At 43.9% G+C, this 22,408-nt stretch overlaps 1 protein-coding gene across 2 annotated transcripts in view; it reads right to left on the bottom strand.

The window, feature by feature from the left end:
• Window positions 1-22,408, bottom strand: part of LOC115170101 (KN motif and ankyrin repeat domain-containing protein 2) — a 40,264-nt gene that overhangs the window by 5,389 nt on the left and 12,467 nt on the right. The window contains exons 1-8 of one of the 2 annotated variants that reach the window (XM_029726389.1): window positions 17,881-18,201; window positions 13,326-13,484; window positions 11,503-13,146; window positions 9,132-9,207; window positions 4,352-4,711; window positions 4,094-4,178; window positions 2,906-3,125; window positions 1,109-1,251 (exon numbers count right to left, since the gene is read on the bottom strand). In XM_029726389.1, the coding sequence (XP_029582249.1) occupies window positions 1,109-1,251; window positions 2,906-3,125; window positions 4,094-4,178; window positions 4,352-4,711; window positions 9,132-9,207; window positions 11,503-13,146; window positions 13,326-13,344 (2,547 nt within the window). In that variant the 5' untranslated portion in view covers window positions 13,345-13,484; window positions 17,881-18,201. Of the gene's footprint in view, window positions 1-1,108; window positions 1,252-2,905; window positions 3,126-4,093; window positions 4,179-4,351; window positions 4,712-9,131; window positions 9,208-11,502; window positions 13,147-13,325; window positions 13,485-17,880; window positions 18,202-22,408 lie in introns of those variants that run through there. The other variant, XM_029726388.1, reaches the window with a different exon arrangement.

Raw genomic sequence — 22,408 nt, 5'->3', positions numbered from 1 at the left:
AGAAACATTAATGTGTTGAAAATCCCAAATTGTTTGCATAGTCAACTTACACACAGCTCTGACACTTGATTTGATTTGACACACACTTACCCCACCAGACATGTCACAAGGGGTCTTTTCACAGTTCCCAAATCCAGAACAAATTCAAGAAAGCGTACAGTATTATATAGAGCCATTATTGCATGGAACTCCGTTCCATCTCATATTGCTCAAATGAACAGCAAACCTGGTTTCAAAAACAGATAAAAACAACACCTCACGGCACAACGCCTCTCTCCCCTATTTGACCTAGATATTTTGATATGTAGGCTACGTGGGCCTTTATAACAATTAAAGTGATGTAGTTCTTTCCTTGAGCTGTTCTTGTCTATAAATGTTCTTTATTATGTCATGTTTCATGTTTTGTGTGGAACCCCAGGAAAAGTAGCTGCTGCTTTTGCAACAGCTAATGGGCATCCTAATAAAATACCAAAAATACCAAATAACATGGAAACCCATTTCATGAAACTCCTGACAAACAGTTGTTGTGCTGATGTTGCTTCCAGAGACAGTTTGGAACTCAGTAGTGAGTGTTGCAACCGAAGACAGACGATTTTTACACGCTACGCCCTTCAGCGGTCCCATTCTTTGAGCTTGTGTGGCCTACCACTTCGCGGCTGAGCCATTGTTGCTCCTAGACGTTTCCACTTCACAATAACAGCACTTACAGTTGACTGGGGCTGCTCTAGCAGGGCAGAAGTTTTATGAACTCACTTGTTGGAAAGGTGGAATCCTATGATGGTGCCACGTTGAAAGCTTTTCAGTAAGGCCATTCCACTGCCAATGATTGTCTATGGAGATTGCATGGCTGTGTGCTTGATTTTATACCCCTGTCAGCAACAGGTGTGGCTGAAATAGCCACATCCACTAATTTGAAGGGGTGTCCACATACATACACTATATATACAAAAGTAACTCTGAAATATCCACTATGGATTTTGTATCCATTCTTGTCTATTGCTTTGGAATACTGAGATGCTTGGTCCTACAGTACAATATGTACCATATAATAGTGTTAGGATGAAGTACGAGGTGTGTATTTGGTGTCTACAGAGGCAATGACAGTGACCTGGCTGGCTTGAGCATTGACGTCCCCCAGCTCCATGAGCCTGCCGACCACCTCCATGTCCCCAGAGCTGTCCGGGGCCGTCAGGGAGGCCAGCATCACCGCTGTGTACCCCGCCTTGTTCTGAAGGTCCACCTCACAAACACCTGCAGAGGGAACACACACCCATTTAGAAATGTGTATTGGACCTTCATGTCAACTTGTGTTTTTGTAGTATTGTTTCAAGAAAGACTATAGATGCACTTGTGGAACCATGTAGATGCACTTGTGGAACCATGTAGATGCACTTGTGGAACCATGCAGATGCACTTGTGGAACCATGCAGATGCACTTGTGGAACCATGCAGATGCACTTGTGGAACCATGTAGATGCACTTGTGGAACCATGTAGATGCACTTGTGGAACCATGTAGATGCACTTGTGGAACCATGTAGATGCACTTGTGGAACCATGTAGATGCACTTGTGGAACCATGTACACTACCGTTCAAAAGTTTGGGGTCACTTAGAAATGTCCTTGTTTTTGAAAGAAAAGCACATATTTTGTCCGTTTAAAATAACATCACATTGATCAGAAATACAGTGTAGATATTGGTAATGTTGTTAATGACTATTGTAGCTGGAAACAGCAGATTTTTTTATGGAATATCTACATAGGCGTACAGAGGCCCATTATCAGCAACCATCACTCCTGTGTTCCAATGGCACGTTGTGTTAGCTAAGCCAAGTTTATTATTTTAAAAGGCTAATTGATCATTAGAAAACCCTTTTGCAATTATGTTAGCACAGCTGAAAACTGTGGTGCTGTTTAAAGAAGCAATAAAACTGGCCTTCTTTAGACTAGTTGAGTATCTGGAGCATCAGCAAACAGAGTTCCTCTGTCCAGTGTCTGTTCTTTTGCCCATCTTAATCCTTTCTTTTTATTGGCCAGTCTGAGATATGGCTTTTTCTTTGCAACTCTGACTAGAAGGCCAGCATCCCGGAGTCGCCTCTTCACTGTTGACGTTGAGACTGGTGTTTTGCGGGTACTATTTATTGAAGCTGCCAGTTGAGGACTTGTGAGGGATCTGTTTCTCAAACTAGACACTCTAATGTACTTGTCCACTTGCTCAGTTGTGCACCGGGGCCTCCCACTCCTCTTTCTATTCTGGTTAGAGCCAGTTTGCGCTGTTCTGTGAAGGGAGTAGTGCGTAGCGTTGTACGAGATCTTCAGTTTCTTTGCAATTTCTCACATGGAATAGCCTTCATTTCTCAGAACAAGAATAGACTGACGAGTTTCAGAAGAAAGGGCTTTGTTTCTGGCCATTTTGAGCCTGTAATCAAACCCACAAATGCTGATGCTCCAGATACTCAACTAGTCTAAAGAAGGTCAGTTTTCATCTGTGATGGCATAATTGAAAAAAGGTTTTCTAATGATCAATTTGCCTTTTAAAATTATAAACTTGGATTAGCTAACACAATGTGTCATTGGAACACAGGAGTGATGGTTGCTGATAATGGGCCTCTGTATGCCTATGTAGATATTCCATAAAAAATCTGCTGTTTCCAGCTACAATAGTCATTTACAACATTAACAATGTCTACACTGTATTTCTGATCAATTTGATGTTATTTTAAATGGACAAAAAAAATTAGCTTTTCTTTCAAAAACAAGGACATTTCTAAGTGAACCCAAACTTTTGAACGGTAGTGTAGATACACTGTGGAACCATGTAGATTCACTGTGTACACTTACTGTCCTACCTTCACCATTCTTATAATAGTGTAATGACACACACAAACATACACAGTGGTACCTACCTGTGTCCAGTAGCAGGCTGACGATGGGGTAGTTGGTGTGAGACACGCTGTAGTGCAGCACCGTGTTGCCGTTGTCGTCTGCTATGTTAACTAAGAAGGGGAGGAGCGACGGCGTCGCCGCCCTCACCTGTCTGAGGTACACAGCCACCGTATTGGCCAGAGAGTCCTCCTCAGCCGCGACCCGGAACCAATGCTGGAACAGCACCACCAGGCCCCGCCTCTGGGGAACAGTCGGAAGATAACCGGGGAGTGTTAGTTAGTTCGGGGCTGGGACAAAAGCCTGCACACACTGTGACCCACCTGGACTGGAGTTGGCCAGTCCTGCCATAGACTCTGATCTAAGATCATTTTCCCCCAAATGGAGGATAAACTGGTCCTATCTGAAGACTTCTATCCATAACCCTTGGATATTTTAGGGAGAAAATGCGTACAGCACATAGACATGCTAACAGCAGATAGACATGTTAACGACGCTAACAACAGATAGACATGTTAACGACGCTAACAACAGATAGACAGGTAACTGCCAAAATAATGGAAACACTTGAGTAAATGAGGGATACAAAGTATATTGAAAGCAGGTGCTTCCACAAAGGTGTGGTTCCTGTGTTAATTAGGCAATTAACATCCCATCATGCTTAGGGTCATGTATAAAAATGCTGGGCAGGTCATTATTTTGGCTACCATGGTTATGCCCCCATACGATGACGACACCCCCATCCACAGGGCACGAGTGGTCACTGAATGGTTTGAAGAGCACCAGATCTCAACCCAGTTGAACACAATCAACAAAACCACCAACAAAACACCAAATGATGTATTTCCTCGTGGAATACTGGTGTCGTATCCCTCCAGCAGAGTTCCAGACACCTGTAGAATCTATGTCAGGGTTCATTGAAGCTGTTCTGGCTCGTGGTGGTCCTAGAAAGACACTTTGTGTTGGTGTTTCCTTTATTTTGGCAATTACCTGTCCATTTTAATGATGCTAATGAAAGTAATGAGGTGTATAACTATGCTCCTCTTCATTAAATGAAAAATGACACAAATGATTTCCTCTTTAACACATTGTGTTTTCGTAGTGCCTGCCTTATCTGTGTTGATAGCCATTCATGTTGAATAAGGCTTGTGTACTGTAATTAGGCTGTGCCTATAGGCCTATGTCTAAGTGTATTTCTGTACCATGCATACCATTTCATCATTGGGGTTATCCATGTTATCCATGTGATCGTTGACAAAATGACATGCTGCTATAAACTCCCCTTCTACAGCCTCCCTATGAGGAAATAGAATCATCAGTCCCATTCATATACTCACTTACGTCAAGACATTACAATAAAGATTGTCATGACACTTTTCAAAATTAAAAAATGAATATGCCAAAACAACTGGCAAATCATCAAATTGTATAATTCATGAACAAAATACAATATACTCAGTTCCCCTCACCTGTCTTGTTTGGGATCTGTGTTCGGATCTGGTTCTGCTTCCATGGGTTCCTCCGGTGTTGTGTCTGTCTTGTTCTGTTCCTCTGGTTCTGCAGCTTCCACATCCCCACCACTATCTGTCTGTTTGTCTGGTTCTGCAGTTTGAGTAGTCTGGTCCATCGGATCGGTTCCTTCCATCATCTCTTGACCTGGGCTTGGGTCTCCCTCTTTCTGGTCTCCATGGTTGGAACCCCCATGGTCTGCAAGTTTCTCTGCCATCTCCCCAGGGTGGAGTTGTCCTTCTGGTTGTTGCTGTAGGGCTGACATGTCCTCCTTTGCATGGCTCTTACGGTCCAAATCCTCATTTGGTGTTGTTTCAAAGCTAAATACATATCAGAAGGAACCAATGTGTTTTGCCATTATACTATTAGAAAAAAAGGGTTCTTCAGCTGTACCCAAATGATAACCATTTATAACTCTCTGTGGAACCAAGAAGGCTTCTTCAAAGGGTTCTCCTATGGGGACAGCCAAAGAACCCTTTTAAGTTCTAGATAGCGCCTTTTTTTCTAAGCATGTACAGCCATCCTGACAATCTAGCCATGTACAGTGCCTTCAGAATGTACTCATAACCCTTGACTTATTTCACATTTTTTTGTTACAGCCTGAATTCAAAATGGTTTAAAAAAAATAATAATCTTACCCATAATGACAAAGTGAAAACATTTAGTCATTTTTTTTGTGCATATATTTTGCAAATGAAATACAGAAATATCTAAATTACAAAAGTATTCAGACCCCTGAGTCAACACCTGTTAGAATAACCTTTGGCATGGATTACAGCTGTGAGTCTTTCTGGGTAATTCTCTAAGAGCTTTCCAAACCTGGATTGTACAATATTTGCACATTATTCTTTTTAAAATTATTTTAGCTCTGTCAAGTTGGTTGTTGATCATTGCTAGAAAGCCATTTAAGTCTTGCCATAGATTTTCAAGCCAATTTAAGTCAAAACTGTAACTACGCAACTCAGGAACATTCATTGTCATCTTGGTAAGCAACTCCAGTGTACACTGAGTGGACAAAACATTACGAACACCTGCTCTTTCCATGACATAGACTGACCAGATGAATCCAGGTGAAAGCTATGATCCCTTATTGATGTCACTTGTTAAATCCACTTCAATCAGTATAGATAAAGGGGAGGAGACAGGTTAGAGAAGGATGTTTAAGCCTTGAAACAATTGAAACATGGATTGTGTATGTGTCCTTCAGAGGGTGAATGGGCAAGACAAAATATTTAAGTGCCTTTGAACGGGATAGTAAGTGATAGTAGGTATCAGGCACGTCGGTTTGAGTGTGTCAAGAACTGCAACACTGCCTGTTTTTTCACGCCCAACAGTTTCCTGTGTTTATCAAGAATGGTCCACCACCCATAGGACATCCAGCCAGCTTGACACAACTATGTGAAGCATTGGAGTGAATGTGGGCCAGCATTGCTGTGGAATGCTTTCGACATCTTGTAGAGTCCATTCCCGACGATTTGAGGCTGTTCTCAGGGCAACTCAATATTAGGAAGGTTTTCCTAATGTTTTGTACACTCAGTGTATATTTGGCCTTCTGTTTTAGGTAATTGTCCTGCGGAAAGGTGAATTTGTCTCCCAGTGTCTGTTGGAAAGCAGACTGGACCAGGTTTTCCTCTAGGATTTTGCCTGTGCTTAGCTCTATTCCGTTTCTTTTTATCCTTAAACTCCCTGGTCCTTGCCGATGACAAGCATGCCCATAACATGATGCAGCCACCATCATGCTAGAAAATATGAAGAGTGGTACTCAGTGATGTGTTGTGTTGGATTTGCCCCAAACATAACACTGTGTATTCAGGACATAAAGTTAATTTCTTTGTCACATTTTTTGCAGTTTTATTTTAGTGCTTTATTGCAAACAGGATGCATGTTTTGGTATATGTTTATTCTGTACAGGCTTCCTTCTTTTCACTCTGTCAATTAGGCTAGTATTGTGGAGTAACTACAATGTTCTTGATCCATCCTCAGTTTTCTCCTATCACAGCCATTAAACTCTGTAACTGTTTTAAACTCACCATTAGCCTCATGGTGAAATCCCTGAGCGGTTTCCTTCCTCTCCGGCAACTGAGTTAGGAAGGACGCCTGTATCTTTGTAGTGACTGGGTGTATTGATACACCATCCAAAGTGTAATTAATAACTTCACCATGCTCAAAGGGATATTCAATGTCTGCTTTTTTTTTTACCCATCTACCAATAAGTGCCCTTCTTTGTGAGGCATTGGAAAACCCCCCTGGTTTTTGTGGTTGAATCTGTGTTTGAAATTCACTCCTCGACTGTGGATACAGAGATGAGGTAATCATTCAAAAATCATGTTAAACACTATTATTGTACACCGAGTGAGTCCATGCAACTTATGATGTGTCTTGTTAAGCACATTTTTACTCTTAAACTTTAGGCTTGCCATAACAAAGGGGTTGAATACTTATTGACTTAAAACATTTCATCTTGTCACGGCTGTCGAAAGGATCGGACCAAAGTGCAGCGTGGTTGTAGTTCCACATTTATTAAATCCGTGAAACTTTGCAATACATAAATAACTAAATTGACAAAACAACAAACCGTGACGCAGAGAGAAACAAACACTACTCAAAATATAAATCACCCACAAAACCCAGGAAGAAAAACCCCTACTTAAATATGATCTCCAATCAGAGGTAACGAGGACCAGCTGCCTCAAATTGGAGATCATCCCCAAAAAAACAACATAGAAATAGAAAAAACAGAACCTAAACATAGAAATAGAAAACATAGAAAAACACAAAACACCCCCTGTCACGCCCTGACCTACTCTACCATAGAAAATCACATCTTACTATGGTCAGGACATGACAGTACCCACCCCCAAAGGTGCAGACTCCGAATGCACTTAAAACAAAAGAAACCACAAACAAAAGGGAGGGTAGGGAGGGTGACAATTGTCTATGGCGGCTCAAATGCAGTCCACATAACCTTAACCTCCAGCAGAGGAGGCGGCTCCGGTTCGGGGCGTACTCCCCGCTTCACACACTGATCCTTCTGCTTTATTACCACTTGACCGTGGATCGTCGTCGAAAGAACAGGACTGTAGATCATTGCTGGAGGCTCTGGGCTGCAGGCCACCGCCGGAGGCTCCGGGCTGCAGGCCGCCGCCGGAGGCTCCGGACTGGGGAGCGTCGCCGGAGGCTCCGGACTGGAGAGCGTCGTTGTAGGTTCCGGACTAGGGACCGTTGCTGCAATCTCCATGCCATGGATCATCAATACAGGTTCTGCGCCATGGATTATCACTGGAGGCTTCATGCCATGGATCATCTCTACAGGCTCCGGGCCATGGATCATGGACGTACTGGGCTATGGAGGCGCACTGGAGGGAGAGTGCGAGGAGCAGGCACAAGACGTACTGGGCTATGGAGGCGCACTGGAGGGAGAGTGTGAGGAGCAGACACAGGACGTACTGGGCTATGGAGGCGCACTGGACGGAGAGTGAGAGGAGCAGGCACAGGACGTACTGGGCTATGGAGGCGCACTGGAGGGAGAGTGCGAGGAGCAGGCACAGGACGTGCTGGGCTATGGAGGCGCACTGGAGGGAGAGTGCGAGGAGCAGGCACAGGACGTACTGGGCTATGGAGGCGCACTGGACGGAGAGTGCGAGGAGCAGACACAGGACGTACTGGGCTATGGAGGCACACTGGACGGAGAGTGCGAGGAGCAGACACAGGACGTACTGGGCTATGGAGGCACACTGGAGGGAGAGTGCGAGGAGCAGGCACAGGACGTATTGGGCTATGGAGGCGCACTGAAGGGAGAGTGCGAGGAGCAGACACAGGACGTACTGGGCTATGGAGGCGCACTGGAGGGAGAGTGCGAGGAGCAGGCACAGGACGTACTGGGCTATGGAGGCGCACTGGAGGGAGAGTGCGAGAGGTAGGCACATGCTCACCACGATAAGCACGGGGAGTTGGCTCAGGTCTCACCCCTGACCCCGCCAAACTACCCGTGTGCCCCCCAAAAAAATGTTTTGGGGGCTGCCTCTCGTGCTTCCCTTGTTGTTGCGCTCTTTCTGCCTCCACCTGTTCCCCTGGGAGGCGCTCTTCTCCTGCCCCTAAATCCTCCAAAGCCCTCGATATACTCCTCCTTATCTCCTCAAATGTCCATAGGTCCATATCACGCTGCTTGGTGGTGGGTTATTCTGTCACGATTGTCAAAAGGATCGGACCAAAGTGCAGCGTGGTTGTAGTTCCACATTTTATTAAATCCGTGAAACTTTGCAATACATAAATAACTAAATTGACAAAACAACAAACTGTGACGCAGAGAGAAAAACACTACTCAAAATATAAATCACCCACAAAACCCAGGAAGAAAAACACCTACTTAAATATGATCTCCAATCAGAGGTAACGAGGACCAGCTACCTCCAATTGGAGATCAACCCCAAAAAACAACAACATAGAAATAAAAAACCCAGAACCTAAACATAGAAATAGAAAACATAGAAAAACACAAACACCCCCTGTCACGCCCTGACCTACTCTACCATAGAAAATCACATAAAAAGTCAAGGGGTGTGAGTACTTTCTGAAGGCACTGTACAAGGGGTTTTCATAGCTAAACGCAGATAGTACCACACTTGAGTTGCTGCACAGTGAGATCTTCAGGGTTAGCCATAAATTGGTCATAAATTCAGAGGGTGATGCTCAAGTTAGTTATTTGTTAACAACATAAACGTCAGGAGACTAGTGTCTTACCCTCCGTTCACACCAGCAAAGTGGAGGTTCTTTGACATCTGAGCACTCCCATTTCTCTTCATGATGGATTTTGGGACTGGGAGAGAAAACGCCAAGATTAGGATTGCAAAGCTGCTGGTAAAAGCTATGGTAACCTATAGGAACTCTGGTAATTTATACTTGAATAACTTTAAACAAATGTATTAATATCTATTATTCATATTGCCAATGAGTTTCTAGTGCAGAGGTTCCCAACCAGGGGTGATAGGACCTCTGGGGTTACTTGGTCTATCCACACGGGGTACTTGGTCTATCCACAGGGGGTACTTGGTCTATCCACAGGGGTTACTTGGTCTATCCACAGGGGTTACTTGGTCTATCCACAGGGGTTACTTGGTCTATCCACAGGGGTTACTTGGTCTATCCACAGGGGTTACTTGGTCTATCCACAGGGGTTACTTGGTCTATCCACAGGGGTTACTTGGTCTATCCACAGGGGTTACTTGGTCTATCCACAGGGGTTACTTGGCCTATCTACACGGGGTACTTGGTCTATCCACAGTGGTTACTTGGTCTATCCACAGTGGTTACTTGGTCTATCCACAGGGGTTACTTGGTCTATCCACAGGGGGTACTTGGTCTATCCACAGGGGGCACTTGGTCTATCCACAGGGGGTACTTGAGAAGACTCATGAGACCATAGGCCTACTGGTAAAATGAGGGGGTACTTCAGGGGTACTCCGGCAGAGCAAAATTCAGTTGGTGGTACAGCAGCCAAAAAAGGTTGTGAACCACTCCTCTGGTGAATAGGCCATAGAATTCAAGAGAAAATAGCCTACTTAATAAACGAACAAAAAGCATCTAATGAACAATGGCATTATTTTCCATTAACTATGAAACTCTTCCAACTAATGACTTCTTTCACATCTACCACCAGTTTGGCGCCAAAACATTTACAACAAAGACATATTGACATAGTAATACAAAAACAGTATAAAGGATATTTCATGCTGAAAGTCTCATATTAACCCTATGGTATTCACTAAGTTGATGGTTTATATTTAACATGCGATAAGGCCACACAGAGGGACAGAGATAATTACAGACACCTGTGATAATCTAAAGTACCCAAAAAAGGCCACTAGATAAAACTCCTAAAATACCTTGAAAGTTACCACAATTCTGGTTGTTTAGTGGTAAACTTCAGAAGTTTCCAGTAATATACCCTCCCTTTGCAACCCTAGATGAGACGGAAGCATTTTTTAAGGCGTAGGAGCTGTTAAATCACACGGTCCCACTTTGAATACAACAACGGATAAACAAGCAATAACAACTAAAGGGTTAGTGAAGCTCAAACCCTTTATAAAAAATACAGAATTGCAAATGCTTTGCAAATTATTGTCGTTTCAGGTGGGACCAACCACACAGTATGACGTGGAAATAGACAGTCCTTAAACATACTCCATTATACATGGTTGGTAGCCTAATAGCAATGGGACTCTATGCGGGAAGTTTGATAACTACATATAAACTGTATTTATGTTCATTTCTTTGCTTTAATAAGACACATGAGTCTGGTGAGTTGTGTCCTCAGCAGCATTGAATTGTCTTTAGCACAAGAACAAAATAATTTCCCTGTAATTATGACCAAAGTGCTCGTATAAAGGTAGAGAAGGGAAGTACTTGTAGGGACTGTAGAGTCATTCCAATATGGCAAAATCTAAATTCTTCATAAAATACATACAGTATGACAGAGTTACAGTCATCAATACACATCTATCATGAATAAAGCCAGGACAACTATAACCATTCATTTACACTGCATGGTAAATTGTGGGTCTCAATGTGAGAGAGGCAAGGAAAGTTGTCTGTAAGTAGTCTCTGACAGGGTAATGGGATTTGTGTGCAGTAAATTCCTGTCATTGACTCATAAATCTGACCTAATCTTTCATGCTAGATGGAGAAATAGCTCAAAGCTATGAGTTAAATGTGCTGACGTGATGCGAATGGCGTTTCAAAAACATTGGGGATCGATTGCGTTACATTATGACTGTGCTTTGAAATTCAAATGAGTTCGAGAATGTCTGATTTATGAAAGACAAAAGAGCTCTGTGCTATGAAATGAACATTGGAATTTAATTAGTTTTATAAGGAACCTGAGAAAATGATTCCTTGTTCCAAATAACTCTTCTTTTTATATTTAATTGAAAATATGTATTGTCAATGTAGACTGTCAATTGTTTTCCAGGTTCCCAGTCCTAGATCAAGTCTTCTCCTGGACTAGAAAGCACTTTCAATGGAGATTCTTCATTGAGCATACTTTTTAGTCCAGCAATAGGCTTAATCTGTGTTCTGGAAATCAACCCGAAAGATCTGTGAAAATAGGCTATACCTCCTTGAGAATCCTCTCCGTCACTGGATCCACGGTTGTAGTAGGAGGAAAGAGTATGAACCAGACTCATCATCTCCTCCTGTAGTGAATTGACCTTGGGATTTGGGTGCTCCAGGGCCTTGCCCCCCTCTGGTGTTGTCCCCCCACACAGACACTCCCACTGCTGTTCCAGGAGACACTGGATCCTCCTTACGTGGAGGACTGCCACAGCTTGATCCATGCCCCCTGTGGGGGCTTCCTCCTGGGGCATGTGCTCCATGGGTACTGCTAGGCCTGGTTCTCTGACGGAGCAATGGACCACCGTTTTTGAACTGTGTTGACCAGCTCCAAGACTGTTCGCTTGGGCCTCCATCATGGAAGAGCTAGCTGAAACCCAAACTTGATCATCTTCTAGGTCCTCAGTCTGAGTGCCAGGGTTTTGTCTATTTGTTCTAATGGTCACTGTATTTGTCGACAAAGCTTCTCCTACATTCAAACTTTCTCTAACGGATGTACCATGCACACCTGCTAAGACCCACCTAGAAGAATTCTCAGTCTGTTTTTCATCTTGCTCCACAGGGACTCTTTCTGCTCTCCCCCAGTCCCCAGTTTTCCTGATCAGCTGGCACATCCTCTCATCGTTCCTCCGGCCCTCCTCCTGCTGTTCTCTCAGTAGTACGGTAGCCTTCTGGAGGTCCAAGCTGCTCTCATGAAGCCTCTGCTCCAGCATGGCTACTTTGGCCTGCAGAGACGTCACTGTGAGAAGCTCATCCAGGTCTGTGCTTGTCCTCCATTCGTGTGTCTGGTTAGAGTCATCATCGGTGATGTCATTGTTGGCGAGGAAGAGATTACTCTCTTTCCTGGGTCTTTTGAGGTCAGAGGTCACGTAAGAGTGGTCTTTGGCCATGTTGGAGAAGGTTCGGGATGCGGGTTTGGGGTTCAGTCCAAGACGGAGCATCTCCCTCTCCTCCTGCAGGATGTAGATCTGTGCCTTGAGCTCTGGGATGACCCGAACCTCCTCCTCCAGCTCGCCCATATGCTGCAGGGCTTTATTGAGGCGGCGGAGGGTTCCAGAAAAATCCTGGTTGGACGGACAGTTGGACGAGCGGTCCAGGGAGTAGAAGATGTCTTCCGTGGAAGTGTCCCTTCCTCTGAGACGGTCTCTGGAGCTTTGGAGACTGGCCTGGTCCTCAGTTGACTCTGAACCTTTCCTTAGCAGGACGGTGAGAGGCAGGCTGGAGGCCCGCAGGAGATTGGGCCTGATGTGCTCCCCCAAGGGCTGCTCATCAAAGGCCCTGATACTGGCTTCCATCTCTGCCACAGACTTGTATCCTCCAGGGGAGGCTGGCGATCTGCCATCATAAGCCCAAGAGCCATAGCCTTGGTGGGGGTCGGGGAGGCGAGACCTGGAGGCCAGAGCTCCAGTGGAGCCCCAGGGGCTAGGCTGGTAGCCATGCCCAGAGAGATTGAGGTTCCTGGGGAGAGTGCTGGGCCTCTGCCCCCTGCTCCGGCGCTTGATGGGGACCCTCTTTATGGTGTGGCCCTTCTCGATGTCGTCCACGTACTTGAGGAAGTCCAGGTCCAGGCGGAAGCCATAGGGCGTTTCCACAGAGTACGGAGGAGGCTTCCCCTTCACCCTATTCTCTGGGGCTTTGGGCCCATTTCCTAAAAAAGGATTGCAGTGTTTCTATACTTGTTATCATAGCATTGATACATAATAAGCACTAAAGTGTGTGGAGCATAAATGTGTTTAGGAATTATCTAACAAACATTTTGTTTCATATAACTATCAAAAAGGTAGCCAATTTTCATTGATACATTTGATATATTTTTAAAGCCGTTACCATTTTGTTTGTCCGTCATTGTCAGGCTTCAGCTGTGAGCGTTGTTTTTTAGCACATTATATGTCTGTTGGTAGTCTGAGTGCCAGTCACTTTCTGCTCTCTTGCCAACTTCTACGGGCGTTGTGACTCTTTTCTCGTGATGGAAAGCAACTTGACTGCCTGGCAAGAGAGAGCAAACAGGGGACAGAGGAGGAGGGTAAGAACATTTGTAGATTATTGTTGTGTATTCTAATGTCTCTGTTCTGTGTGTTCTAATGTCTGTTCTGTGTGTTCTAATGTCTCTGTTCTGTGTGTTCTAATGTCTCTGTTCTGTGTGTTCTAATGTCTCTGTTCTGTGTGTTCTAATGTCTCTGTTCTGTGTGTTCTAATCTCTGTTCTGTGTGTTCTAATGTCTCTGTTCTGTGTATTCTAATGTCTCTGTTCTGTGTGTTCTAATGTGTCTGTTCTGTGTGTTCTAATCTCTGTGTTCTAATCTCTGTTCTGTGTGTTCTAATCTCTGTGTTCTAATCTCTGTTCTGTGTGTTCCAATGTCTGTGTTCTAATGTCTATTCTGTGTGTTCTAATGTGTCTGTTCTGTGTGTTCTAATCTCTGTTCTGTGTGTTCTAATCTCTGTTCTGTGTGTTCTAATGTCTCTGTTCTGTTTGTTCTCATCTCTGTTCTGTGTGTTCTAATGTCTGTTCTGTGTGTTCTAATGTCTCTGTTCTGTGTGTTCTAATGTCTGTTCTGTGTGTTCTAATCTCTGTTCTCTGTGTTCTAATGTCTCTGTTCTGTATTTATAAAACGGGTCTGCACCCGGAGCATGTAAAACATTGTTATTTTCACCATGATATTCTTTTTACCATTTTGAAAAAATAAGGAAATTAGACACGGTAATTAATATTTACAAAAGTGGTTATTAAGTAACCTTCTGTTTACACAACCTTCTGTATCCCTTTCATTCCTACTGAATGCACTAGGGCCTACATTTTTGGAACTGGTGGACTTGTGGTATTTCCAAATGAGGACTCGCCCTGGATTTTCAAGTGGACAGCTCATCATGAACTTGTGGCAGAAACATTGATTTCTCACTCACTCACTCACTCACTCACTCACTCACTCACTCACTCACTCACTCACTCACTCACTCACTCGCTTCATCCATACATCAGAATTAACCCTACTGACTTGCATAGAACAGTGGAAGGCCTGATGCTCCCTTGATTATATCAGCCTTGGCATTTCTAACACACCGGCCCATTATTTTCCCTGAGGCCCCCATTATTAGCCAGATAATAGACCAGCCCATCTGGTATTTTCCCGAAATGCCAAATGGCCAGTCCGCCCCTGATTATAGACCTTCAGTCCAAATACAGATCTCAAAATAACTCTTAGACGGTTGAGACCAATAGCCAGGGAACCCAATACACTCCTACATATAAAAATGTCTCTCCTACTCTCAAGGCCTCCCTCTTTTCTCCCAGTGCTTTCTCTCTCTCTGTTTCTCTTCCTCAATATATGTCTCTCCTGTCATTTCTCAGCTCTCTTCTCTCCTCCAACTCTCTTTACTTGTTCTACATTGTCCCCTCTTGTCCTCCAGCCATCGTGTCTCCTTTTAGTCTCTCCTGACCACCCATATCTACCCATCTCACACTCCTTTTAGTCTCTCCTGACCACCCATATCTACCCATCTCACACTCCTTTTAGTCTCTCCTGACCACCCATATCTACCCATCTCACACTCCTTTTAGTCTCTCCTGACCACCCATATCTACCCATCTCACACTCCTTTTAGTCTCTCCTGACCACCCATATCTACCCATCTCACACTCCTTTTAATCTCTCCTGACCACCCATATCTACCCATCTCACACTCCTTTTAGTCTCTCCTGACCACCCATATCTACCCATCTCACACTCCTTTTAGTCTCTCCTGACCACCCATATCTACCCATCTCACACTCCTTTTAGTCTCTCCTGACCACCCATATCTACCCATCTCACACTCCTTTTAGTCTCTCCTGACCACCCATATCTACCCATCTCACACTCCTTTTAGTCTCTCCTGACCACCCATATCTACCCATCTCACACTCCTTTTAGTCTCTCCTGACCACCCATATCTACCCATCTCACACTCCTTTTAGTCTCTCCTGACCACCCATATCTACCCATCTCACACTCCTTTTAGTCTCTCCTGACCACCCATATCTACCCATCTCACACTCCTTTTAGTCTCTCCTGACCACCCATATCTACCCATCTCACACTCCTTTTAGTCTCTCCTGACCACCCATATCTACCCATCTCACACTCCTTTTAGTCTCTCCTGACCACCCATATCTACCCATCTCACACTCCTTTTAATCTCTCCTGACCACCCATATCTACCCATCTCACACTCCTTTTAGTCTCTTCCCAAGCTTCCTCCCTCCTTCCCCTCTATAACCCTAAACCCCCTCTCTCTCCAGACCCCTCAGTGGGTAGGTGCTAGACTCTAAACCCCCCTCTCTCTCCAGACCCCTCAGTGGGTAGGTGCTAGACTCTAAACCCCCCTCTCTCTCCAGACCCCTCAGTGGGTAGGTGCTAGACTCTAAACCCCCCTCTCTCTCCAGACCCCTCAGTGGGTAGGTGCTAGACTCTAAACCCCCTCTCTCTCCAGACCCCTCAGTGGGTAGGTGTTAGACTCTAAACCCCCTCTCTCTCCAGACCCCTCAGTGGGTAGGTGCTAGACTCTAAACCCCCCTCTCTCTCCAGACCCCTCAGTGGGTAGGTGTTAGACTCTAAACCCCCCTCTCTCTCCAGACCCCTCAGTGGGTAGGTGCTAGACTCTAAACCCCCTCTCTCTCCAGACCCCTCAGTGGGTAGGTGTTAGACTCTAAACCCCCCTCTCTCTCCAGACCCCTCAGTGGGTAGGTGTTAGACTCTAAACCCCCCTCTCTCTCCAGACCCCTCAGTGGGTAGGTGCTAGACTCTAAACCCCCTCTCTCTCCAGACCCCTCAGTGGGTAGGTGCTAGACTCTAAACCCCCCTCTCTCTCCAGACCCCTCAGTGGGTAGGTGTTAGACTCTAAACCCCCCTCTCTCTCCAGACCCCTCAGTGGGTAGGTGCTAGACTCTAAACCCCCCTCTCTCTCCAGACCCCTCAGTGGGTAGGTGCTAGACTCTAAACCCCCCTCTCTCTCCAGACCCCTCAGTGGGTAGGTGCTAGACTCTAAACCCCCCTCTCTCTCCAGACCCCTCAGTGGGTAGGTGCTAGACTCTAAACCCCCCTCTCTCTCCAGACCCCTCAGTGGGTAGGTGCTAGACTCTAAACCCCCCTCTCTCTCCAGACCCCTCAGTGGGTAGGTGCTAGACTCTCTGGCCTCTTGGGGGACCACAGTGACAGCCACACGCAGCCACAGACCCAAACAATGTCAGCTATGCAGTAAACAGAGTAACACCACTGACTGAAAAGTCCCGCTGTGAATGACGCCCTAAACACATGCGATAAGCACAATAACAGACGTGCACACACACACACACACACACACTCCATACATACAGAACATACTGTGCATACATTCATAAAGATCACTCACATACATGTGCATACTACTGTAAATAAAACAAGATATACTGGACAGTTTTATCTCTTCATTCAAAGACGCAATCATGGACAGTCTTACTGACAGTTGTGGCTGCTTTGCGTGATGTATTGTTGTCTCTACCTTCTTAATGTTTGTACCATGTTTTGTGCTGCTACCATGTTGTGCTGCTACCATGTTGTATCGCTACCATGCTGTGTTGTCATGTGTTGCTTAATCCCAGCCCCCGTCCCGAAAGGAGGCCTTTTGCCTTTTGGTAGGCTGTCATTGTAAATAAGAATTTGTTCTTAACTGACTTGCCTAGTTAAATAAAGGTTAAATAAATTTAATAAAAAATATACTGTGTCAATGGTATGTATTGACACACAGTTCTTGTTACACACACAACACAGAACGTGTGACCCACAACAATCCACACAGAACGTGTGGACCCACAACAATCCACACACAACGTGTGGACCCACAACAATCCACACACAACGTGTGGACCCACAACAATACACACACAACGTGTGGACCCACAACAATCCACACACAACGTGTGGACCCACAACAATCCACACACAACGTGTGGACCCACAACAATCCACACACAACGTGTGGCCCCACAACAATCCACACACAACGTGTGGCCCCACAACAATTCACACACAACGTGTGGCCCCACAACAATCCACACACAACGTGTGGCCCCACAGCAATCCACACACAACGTGTGGCCCCACAACAATCCACACACAACGTGTGGACCCACAACAATCCACACACAACGTGTGGACCCACAACAATACACACACAACGTGTGGACCCACAACAATCCACACACCACCCGTGACTTATTCCTTATTCCCCTAGCGACGCACATCATCGCTGACACCAATTGCCCCCAGTATAAACAAACAATACAAATCACAGTACAAAGGTAGATGGAGACATTGTGGTGCCAGGCCTTTTCACTGAGATGAAAGTAGTCTTTGAACACATGATAAGACCTGGGGCTGTGACAGCAGAGGGTATAGACCAGGGCACGTCATCTTAATGTTCACAGGTGACTGTTGACAGAATTCTGTAGTATCTTCAATGGGGTGAAACAAACAGAGACATCTTAGGAAGGAAAGAGAAGGGGAAATGTCAATCAAAACAACCTGTCTTAGGAGTTTAGTGAAGAGAGAAAGAGCAGGGTGTTGATTGAGACGCTCTGTTACCTCTAAGATACTAAACTGTATGCACACGTCTATATTTTCTGTGGTGTGATGAAGTGATAACGCCCGAGAAGCAGGTGATTGGAGGATGTAATGGTCCAGATGTTGTTAGGCCCGAGACGGAATGCCGTTTTAACCAATCAGCATCCAGGATAAGGCCGCTGTATGAAGCTACGTACTGTACATAACTGTTCCCATTGTAACGACATTCAACTAACACATAGGGACCTCCTCAAGCGGTTCAGATGTCTTGGCATAACGGTTAAGGTGTTGGCTTGACATTTGCTGAGTCTTGGTCGGACTACTCCACAAACATTTGCCACACTATGGTGCATAGCTACATAAGAACTTTAACTATGGTGCATAGATACATAAGAACTTTAACTATGGTGCATAGCTACATAAGAACTTTAACTATGGTGCATAGCTACATAAGAACTTTAACCATGGTGCATAGCTACATAAGAACTTTAACTATGGTGCATAGCTACATAAGAACTTTAACCATGGTGCATTCATGGGTTTCACGTTTTTTCCCAATATTGTTTTGGACTGATGCCCGACTGAGCATTCTACTCAATGCATTGTCAATGAGTGCTGATGAAGATTTCATCAGAAGTGCATTATTGTGGCTTGGCAATACAATGACATTTCAAAAGGAGGCAAATAATTAGTAGGACATCATCATAATGTGGCCAGATTGACTTTAGATGATATACCATTTGCTAGAAGGACTGGGCTTATCACCACTTTAGGGCACTGCTATGGCGCCGATGGCAGAGGGTGGATTGAGAATGTTCATAACAATGGCATGACGCGACTAGTGACAAAGGTGCAACCTATGAATAGCTACAGACATGACTTTAACTATGGTGTTATCGCTACAGACATGACTTTAACTATGGTGTTATAGCTACAGACATGACTTTAACTATGGCGTTATAGCTACAGACATGACTTTAACTATGGTGTTATAGCTACAGACATGACTTTAACTATGGTGTTATAGCTACAGACATGACTTTAACTATGGTGTTATAGCTACAGACATGACTTTAACTATGGTGTTATAGCTACAGACATGACTTTAACTATGGTGTTATAGCTACAGACATGACTTTATGGTGTTATAGCTACAGACATGACTTTAACTATGGCGTTATAGCTACAGACATGACTTTAACTATGGCGTTATAGCTACAGACATGACTTTATGGTGTTATAGCTACAGACATGACTTTATGGTGTTATAGCTACAGACATGACTTTATCTATGGTGTTATAGCTACAGACATGACTTTAACTATGGTGTTATAGCTACAGACATGACTTTAACTATGGTGTTATAGCTACAGACATGACTTTATGGTGTTATAGCTACAGACATGACTTTATGGTGTTATAGCTACAGACATGACTTTAACTATGGTGTTATAGCTACAGACATGACTTTAACTATGGTGTTATAGCTACAGACATGACTTTAACTATGGTGTTATAGCTACAGACATGACTTTAACTATGGTGTTATAGCTACAGACATGACTTTAACTATGGTGTTATAGCTACAGACATGACTTTATGGTGTTATAGCTACAGACATGACTTTATCTATGGTGTTATAGCTACAGACATGACTTTAACTATGGTGTTATAGCTACAGACATGACTTTAACTATGGTGTTATAGCTACAGACATGACTTTGTACTTAAAAAAGAAAATGAAACACTTAATAACATTACCTCACATCCCAGCGATAAGGCCTTGCATTATGCCTGGGAAGAAAATACTTCAACTTGCTCACCTTTCCATTGACTCAACTTACCCCATGGCCATTAGCTCAACTTACCCCATGGCCATTGGCTCAACTTACCCCATGGCCATTAGCTCAACTTACCCCATGGCCATTGGCTCAACTTACCCCATGGCCATTGGCTCAACTTACCCCAAGGCAAAAATTTTGCCTATATTAGCCCACATAGCTATAAGTACAGTATGCACATTCATGCTAAGTTTAGGACCTAATATTAAAACGTATAGAGACCCCAACTGATGTATTGTTTTTGATACAAGCATCATCTAACAAAATACATTCATTTGACTGGATGAAAATACGTTTTTTTTGGCCCTAGAGACAAGGGTGGCTCAACTTCTCTCTTTGGCTCAACTTACCCCACTTTCTCCTACTGCAGAATAATAAACAATAAACTGTCCGCTGGTGTGGATGCTCGCCAATGTTTATAGTTACAGTATGTATAATTTATCGCTATAGTTATCATCCTTGGTGTGGATGCCCTTTAATTAAAGCCTTTTCCCCATTTTAAAGGTATTCGAAGAAAGAAGGCTCAATATTTTTCAATGGCCATTTTGGGGCCAATTTGAGGGCTTTGTTTCTCTTCCTGTTCCCACCACTGCTCTGTCCTGTGTATAAATGCATTGGTTTCTTCTCACATTGTTACAAACCTCGGAAATCAAAAATCTCCAGCCACAGCATTCTTGACTAAAAACCGCAAATTAAATTTGAACTCATGACACTGTTAAACCGGTCGCCTCCCTAAGATGATATGTTCTAGAACACTAAGGCCACCATTTTAGTTTCTGGTTTATGATATTTTCTAGAACACTAAGGCCACCATTTTAGTTTCTGGTTTATGATAGTGTTCTAGAACACTAAGGCCACCATTTTAGTTTCTGGTTTATGATATGTTCTAGAACACTAAGGCCACCATTTTAGTTTCTGGTTTATGATATGTTCTAGAACACTAAGGCCACCATTTTAGTTGCTGGTTTATGATAGTGTTCTAGAACACTAAGGCCACCATTTTAGTTTCTGGTTTATGATAGTGTTCTAGAACACTAAGGCCACCATTTTAGTTTCTGGTTTATGATAGTGTTCTAGAACACTAAGGCCACCATTTTAGTTTCTGGTTTATGATAGTGTTCTAGAACACTAAGGCCACCATTTTAGTTTCTGGTTTATGATAGTGTTCTAGAACACTAAGGCCACCATTTTAGTTTCTGGTTTATGATAGTGTTCTAGAACACTAAGGCCACCATTTTAGTTGCTGGTTTTAGATCCATAATGGGGACACAGACACATTGTTTAGATTCTTGTTCCTAGAACACTTTGAAGTTAGCCTGGTCCCAGATTTATTTGTACTAACACCTATAATGTATGGTGACACTGACCATTGTTGGCAAGCACAAACAGATCTGGGACCAGGCTACATAAGTTGCTACAGTAAGACAAAGGGTTGGGAATTGGTCTCTCATACAAGCTTTGTGGAGAATGTTGTAGAATAGAAGACATAAAGCTGTCATCAACATGAGTCCAGAAGATTCCTCGTTTCTCAGCTGTTACTGGACTGATTCCTCTGATAAGATCAGATGTTTCTCTCTCCCTTTCCTTAAAGCGCCAATCAGCAGTTGAAACGATGACAAAGCAAAAGAAGAATTGCCACTGGTTCACTAAAAAGCTGAGGGATAGGACTGGAGAAATGGAACCACTCAAATTCATAGACCACTATGGATGCAAGGACTGACCATCCATGATATGAAAATGATAGTTTTAGCCATGTTTAGAGGATTTTTAGTGTTTGTTTACATTTATTTGTATACAGAAATTGGAGTAAAACAAGCTTATAATATTGGATTCTGATGGGGTACGACTGTTGAACTAAGCTCATGAGCCATTTATAAGTTATATTATTCAAGAATCAATGGGTACATAGTCCAGAAATGGATGTAGCTACTACAGATTGACCCTTTAGCTGTGGCGGTGGTGGTGTGTGTGCATTTCATTTGTGATTCACTCAGAAGTGCTACAGTGGGGGGAAAAAGTATTTGATCGCCTGCTGATTTTGTACGTTTGCCCACTGACAAAGAAAGGATCAGTCTATAATTTTAATGGTAGGTTTATTTGAACAGTGAGAGACAGAATAACAACAAAAATATCCAGAAAAACGCATGTCAAAAATGTTATAAATTGATTTGCATTTTAATGAGGGAAAAAGCATTTGACCCCCTCTCAATCAGAAAGATTTCTGACTCCCAGGTGTCTTTTATACAGGTAACGAGCTGAGATTAGGAGCACACTCTTAAAGGGAGTGCTCCTAACCGCAGCTTGTTACCTGTAAAAAAGACACCTCTCCACAGAAGCAATCAATCAATCAGATTCCAAACTCTCCACCATGGCCAAGACCAAAGAGCTCTCCAAGGATGTCTGGGTCAAGGTTGTAGACCTTCACAAGGCTGGAATGGGCTACAAGACCATCGCCAAGCAGCTTGGTGAAAAGGTGACAACATTTGGTGCGATTA

Source organism: Salmo trutta, chromosome 31, assembly GCF_901001165.1.
Source record: "Salmo trutta chromosome 31, fSalTru1.1, whole genome shotgun sequence".
In the NCBI taxonomy this organism is placed as follows: Eukaryota; Metazoa; Chordata; class Actinopteri; order Salmoniformes; family Salmonidae; genus Salmo; species Salmo trutta.
Note: the sequence above shows the minus strand (reverse complement) of the source record. Positions and strands in the feature narration are given on the sequence as shown.